The following is a 6,307-nucleotide window of genomic DNA, read 5'->3' as shown; positions in this document are numbered from 1 at the left end:
AATTAAATTTTTTTGCTTGCAAATAAGTGTAACTTTTTTTATTCAATATCAAAATTTCATGGATTTTTTGCAATAAAAGAAAGACACGATAAATTGGGCCACATATTGGGCCTCATAGTACTGCTGTTTATTTAACGGGCCGAGCCCAATCCAGTAATACCCTACAATTTTGGGCTTTTTCAATGAATCCCAATGCCTTTTCTTGTTAAACAAGACTCAACGGATAAAACCAGAAAAGAAAAACCTCATAAAGATACCAAAGGTTCTTTGGCTTTTCTTTCACTGACACAACGCAAGGTTTTTTGCGCGCTTTGATCTTCAGTTCGAGCAAAAATGTCTCACCAAGGCGAATCATCGGACACGTGAGTCAATTCTTTCTACCATCGTTGATTGTGTTTCTGAAATCGCGATTCTTTTTAAGTTTGTTTGATTTTTGGATTTTTTGTTTTGAATCGCAGGAAATCGGGGAAGAAGGACTTCTCCACCGCGATTCTGGAGCGGAAGAAGTCGCCGAACCGGCTTGTCGTGGATGAGGCCGTCAACGATGACAACTCCGTCGTGGCCATGCACCCCCAAACCATGGAAAAACTTCAGCTTTTCCGAGGCGACACTATCCTCATCAAGGTCACATTTTGAACCCTACCCTCGTTTCCTCTATACCTCTCCTTTAGTGGGTTTTCACTCAATTACGAATAAACTGCGTTTGAGTTATACTTCTAATTTTATTATATTTTTTGAAATTTTGAATTGCTCAATTATAGAAGAGTTCAGAATACTGTACTTGGCTTGTTTGTTGGTGAGTTTTGTTAGTGTTTCGTGGTGATGTGTGATGTGTTATGCTACCCTGTGCTGTTTGTGGCAATTTCTAAGTCAGTCATGTCTGGTTTCTGATTTTGTATGTGTTGCAGGGCAAGAAGCGGAAGGATACAATTTGTATAGCTCTTGCCGATGATAACTTGGAGGAGCATAAGATCAGGATGAACAAAGTTGTGAGATCGAATTTGCGGGTTCGACTTGGAGATGTTGTGTCTGTGCACCAGTGTGCGGATGTCAAGTATGGGAAACGTGTGCACATTCTGCCAATTGATGATACCATTGAAGGTGTCACTGGCAATCTGTTTGATGCTTTCTTGAAACGTGAGTTTCTACCTTGCATTTATCTAAGTTAGAATATCTCTGAGTACAGTTTTGGTTATTATGATGATTCATTACTTAGTTTTGACTTGTTTTGAGAGTTTTCTCTAAGTGAGAATACTTCGAGCACAATTTTAGTTGTTATACTAATACTTCATTGCCAAATTTTGATGTGTTCTGCGACTATGTGTTGCCTCTCCCAATATTTTTTGTTTAAGGGGTTTCTTGGTTAATGCTTCTTCATTTACTTGCTGTAAAGATTTGGCATTGTTCCACGGGTTAATGTTTATATCAAGCATTGCAATGTTACATAGTATCAACATGCACTTTTTCTTTTAATGATTCTAGTCAATAGCTTTATTTTATGCATGCATGGTTACTTTCTACTAGCCTTAATGGATCTTGTTGTTTTTCCACATTGATCACTATACAAATGCATCCAGCCATATTCATTGGAGACATCGTGTGGAGAAGTCAATTTTCCAGCGAGTTGATTCTATAACTTTCAAACTTGATTCAAAGCTTGTCAAATTGACCCTTTACCTCTTTGTAGAATCTTCAATCTTTAGTTTCCTAGGGGCTTTATATTTCACAGAATATGCATACTTATGTTTTTGTACAATGTTCTAACTTTTTGTTTAATGTATAATAATTTGCAGCTTATTTCTTGGAAGCTTATCGTCCTGTCAGAAAAGGAGATCTATTTCTTGTCCGGGGAGGGATGAGAAGTGTAGAGTTCAAGGTCATTGAAACTGATCCTGTGGAGTATTGTGTGGTTGCTCCAGACACTGAAATCTTCTGTGAGGGGGAGCCTTTGAAAAGAGAGGATGAAGAAAGACTGGATGAAGTTGGGTATGATGACGTTGGTGGTGTCAGGAAGCAAATGGCACAGATTCGTGAGTTGGTTGAGCTTCCATTGAGGCATCCACAACTTTTTAAATCAATTGGTGTGAAACCACCCAAAGGAATTTTACTTTATGGACCCCCTGGTTCTGGGAAGACATTAATAGCGAGAGCTGTTGCTAATGAAACTGGAGCTTTCTTCTTTTGTATTAATGGACCAGAGATTATGTCCAAACTGGCTGGAGAGAGTGAAAGCAATCTCAGGAAAGCATTTGAAGAAGCTGAAAAGAATGCACCATCCATCATCTTTATTGATGAAATTGATTCTATTGCACCCAAGCGAGAGAAGACGCATGGTGAAGTTGAAAGGAGGATTGTTTCACAACTTTTGACTCTTATGGATGGATTAAAATCCCGTGCTCATGTTATTGTCATTGGAGCTACTAATCGTCCAAATAGCATTGACGCAGCATTGAGAAGGTTTGGTAGATTTGATAGGGAAATTGATATTGGTGTTCCTGATGAAGTCGGGCGACTTGAAGTCCTTCGCATACATACCAAAAACATGAAGCTCTCTGATGATGTAAGTTGAGCATTACTTAAGTTCTACACTTGTTGGTGGGTGTTTTTTTGTTTTTGGGTGTCCCTAAAGTGTTGCGATTACCGTTCCATTCATATATTGAAATCACCAGAACCCTACTAATTACCTATGATAATTCCGGTATTAGTAAGTTTTAGTTACCTGGATATGTCTTCTATAGTAATGCTTAAACATCAATCAGGTTTTTTTAACCATAGCTCTGGTTGTGGTTTCAGTTTTGATCTTTGATGTCCTTAAATTTTCTGTTGCTCAATTGTTGTAGTTTTCCTTTGCAGGTTGATTTAGAGAGAATTGCAAAAGATACTCATGGATATGTTGGTGCTGACCTTGCTGCCCTTTGCACTGAAGCTGCTTTGCAATGCATTAGGGAGAAGATGGATGTCATTGACTTGGAGGATGAGACTATTGATGCTGAAATACTGAATTCTATGGCAGTTACAAATGAGCATTTCCAAACTGCGCTCGGAACGAGCAACCCATCAGCTTTGCGTGAAACTGTTAGTGTTTTTTTTAACTCATATATTTGGAAATTATTTGTTGATTAGTTCCTTCTTTGATGTCTGTTTTCTTATTAAATGTTTCTGTTGACAGGTTGTTGAGGTGCCTAATGTCAGCTGGGAAGACATTGGAGGCCTTGAAAATGTCAAGCGTGAACTGCAAGAGGTCATAAATCTTTCCTATTACTCAATTACATCTTACTTATTTTTATATCAATTTAATCTGTTACTGATTTTTTTAATGTTGATTCAGACTGTTCAATATCCTGTTGAGCACCCAGAAAAGTTTGAGAAGTTCGGTATGTCACCATCAAAAGGAGTCCTCTTCTATGGTCCTCCAGGATGTGGGAAAACTTTGTTAGCCAAAGCAATTGCTAATGAATGTCAAGCTAACTTCATCAGTGTGAAAGGCCCGGAATTGCTTACAATGTGGTTTGGTGAAAGTGAAGCCAATGTTCGAGAAATTTTTGACAAGGCTAGACAATCAGCTCCGTGTGTACTCTTCTTTGATGAGCTTGACTCCATTGCTACTCAGGTTGTTTTTAGTGACTTCACAGTCCTAGTTTGCTATGTTTATGCACTAGCCGTGATTGATATTAGTGATTGATATCTGATATATTTGTCTCGTTGAATTAGTATATTATTACTTGTACTTGTTTGGAAAAAATTCTAAGGATCCCAAGCAACTGTAGTTTTTCAGATGCTATTGAATATCTTCATAATTGTTTGGATCTCTTTATTTTGTCATTTCGGCATGTATTTGTATATACATAACTATGTCATTCTTGCAGAGAGGAAGCAGTGTTGGGGATGCTGGCGGTGCTGCTGATAGAGTTTTAAATCAACTTCTGACTGAAATGGATGGCATGTCTGCCAAAAAGACCGTGTTCATAATTGGGGCAACAAACAGACCTGACATCATTGACCCAGCACTTCTTCGGCCAGGCCGTTTGGATCAATTGATCTATATTCCTCTTCCTGATGAGGATTCCCGACATCAAATCTTCAAAGCCTGCTTGAGAAAGTCACCTATCTCGAAAGATGTTGATTTGAGAGCATTGGCTAGGTATACACAAGGGTTCAGTGGTGCTGATATTACAGAAATATGCCAGCGAGCATGCAAATATGCTATAAGAGAAAACATAGAAAAGGTATGCTTTTGGTTAATAGATGTATATTTCTTTCAGTCCTTAGAGCTTTGAGGATGCAGATGCCAGCACATGGCTGTCTTCAAAATCTTTTCCAACTTAATGAAAGTATACTGCTAAATTTTTTTAGTTCTGTGTTTTGGTGGTGCTTTCTGTCTCTATATGCTTAGAATTGACTTTAAGCAATCACTGTTATCTGAGTCCCGAAGATGAAAATTCACAATTTGGATTGGAGCTGTATGCTATGTATTACTGAAGAAATTTGTCTAGTTAAGTTGTCAATGCCTAGACTGTAGATTACAATTCTGACAACTGAGGTCCACTGGATCATAAAATGTGGATGAATTGGTTTCAGTTGGAGTGCGGTTCAGCAATGGTGCCAGTGGTCTTGGCAACTGGGGCACTGAGATGTTTTCTAGTTTCAAGATTTTGATTTGTGTATGATACAAGCTCAATGAATTTCTTTTGACAAGGTTTGACCTGATAATATATTTGTGTGGTTTGTTTCAGGACATAGAGCAAGAGAGGAGGAGGCGGGAAAACCCCGAGGCCATGGATGAAGACATCATGGATGAAGAAGTTGCAGAGATCAAAGCTGCTCATTTTGAGGAGTCAATGAAGTATGCACGCAGGAGTGTTAGTGATGCTGATATACGCAAATACCAGGCATTTGCTCAGACCTTACAGCAATCCAGGGGGTTCGGAAGTGAATTTAGGTTTCCAGAGACTGGAAATAGGACTACTGGATCTGACCCCTTTGCAACTTCTGCTGCTGGGGCTGATGAGGATGATCTGTATAATTAGGTTTTATTAATGATTTATGTATGAGACCACACTTCTATCTCAAAACATGTGTCTGTAGACTTTCCTCTCAAAGGGGCAACTTTGAAGCCTGTCGTATATTGTGCTTTTCAAGCACTCAAATTACCCTAAGTTGTTACTCGGTTAACATAAAATTCAGATATCGTATGTTCATATTATGTATGAAATTCTTCTTGTTTTAGAAAGTAGTTGAGCATGTCATGCATTCTTTGACGGTTTCATCCTGGAATTTTAGTTCTCTTCAGAGTGTATCTATCGTTAAACAACTTATGTGCGTACCATCTTTGTCCCTATTTCATACCATCTGTCGTCAGATGGTCAACACGATTTGGCATGGACAACATCCAGGTTGGCTCCTAATGTTGTTGGAATTTCTTGCAGATGCTAGGTTTCTGTATAGAGAATGCGTTAAGAAGCTAAGCTACTAACGTGTTTCCAATAATTGGCATTAGTTTACCCGATACTGGAGTTGAGTTGCATTTGCTGCAGTCAATTAGTTTTAAGAAAGTGGCTATGCACAGAATTACTTGAAGTTCAAGCCAACGAAAAGGGGAGTGGCCATTGCATTTGTTTAAAGCACTGAAATTTGAAGCTTTTGAAAAAGTATATAAAAGTTGAATTATACACACACACCTACACAAGCACAAAAGGAAAGCATTTTTAGGCTTTTTGGGAAAATTATGAAGTAAGAAAATTAAACCAACAATCATTGGTTGGAGTGGCCAAATAGCCAGGCAAATTCACTTTGGACGGACCTGCGTATGAAACAGGTTCAACAATTTATTTGGCAGCCTCACACACCTTAGGGTATCTAGTTTTTAGTGGTTCAGATTTTATTTGAAATATACTCAACAATTACTGCAGGAATTCAAATTCGACCAGTAGCAGCAAAAACAAAAAAAGTATATCCCACCCATCACACTCAAAAACTACATATTACACTACATGAGGACATCTACAATTCTACAACACTACTAATACTATAACCATAGTACTTGATAGTTTTGTTTTCATTACAAGGTTGCGATTTCTAGCAGATTACTCGCTTGGATTACATGCTTAGCGTTTGGAAAAAGAAAAGAAAAGAAAAAAACAAATCAAATATCATATCTTTTTCTCAAACATTTGGCCAATGTCTCACGCATTAGCTATACATACATATCACTAACATGTTCACCTTCCCATGCACACCGTTCAAAATTGTAATTGGTAATATATAAATCACAGTATGCAAAGTAAAAACATACGTGATTTTTCTAATC

At 38.0% G+C, this 6,307-nt stretch overlaps 1 protein-coding gene across 2 annotated transcripts; it reads left to right on the top strand.

Annotated features, from left to right (window-relative positions):
- The first annotated feature begins 222 nt into the window (after positions 1-222).
- On the top strand, positions 223-5,212 carry LOC133301315 (cell division cycle protein 48 homolog). Of its 2 annotated transcripts, none has more exons than XM_061500941.1 (9): positions 223-362; positions 459-624; positions 909-1,137; positions 1,794-2,560; positions 2,854-3,075; positions 3,170-3,241; positions 3,329-3,610; positions 3,867-4,226; positions 4,734-5,212. In XM_061500941.1, exons 1-9 carry the CDS (start codon positions 334-336, stop codon positions 5,025-5,027), a joined length of 2,421 nt encoding a protein of 806 aa, XP_061356925.1. In that variant the 5' UTR covers positions 223-333; the 3' UTR covers positions 5,028-5,212. The 2 variants fall into 2 exon arrangements, with proteins under 2 accessions (XP_061356925.1, XP_061356926.1); XM_061500942.1 differs by having other exon boundaries at positions 3,329-3,613.
- The last annotated feature ends 1,095 nt before the right edge of the window (positions 5,213-6,307 follow it).

This window comes from Gastrolobium bilobum, unplaced genomic scaffold (assembly GCF_033153095.1).
Source record: "Gastrolobium bilobum isolate Gb01-03AN ecotype WA unplaced genomic scaffold, APGP_CSIRO_Gbil_v1 utg12879, whole genome shotgun sequence".
NCBI classification, from domain to species: domain Eukaryota; kingdom Viridiplantae; phylum Streptophyta; class Magnoliopsida; order Fabales; family Fabaceae; genus Gastrolobium; species Gastrolobium bilobum.
Note: the sequence above shows the minus strand (reverse complement) of the source record. Positions and strands in the feature narration are given on the sequence as shown.

Bases quoted from the DNA above. Each gene is read 5' to 3' on its own strand.
- LOC133301315 (XM_061500942.1), top strand. From the start codon at position 334: ATGTCTCACCAAGGCGAATCATCGGACAC. The intron at 363-458 runs GTGAGTCAATTC...TTTGAATCGCAG, and splicing joins CAAGGCGAATCATCGGACAC to GAAATCGGGGAAGAAGGACT. The intron at 1,138-1,793 runs GTGAGTTTCTAC...AATAATTTGCAG, and splicing joins GTTTGATGCTTTCTTGAAAC to CTTATTTCTTGGAAGCTTAT.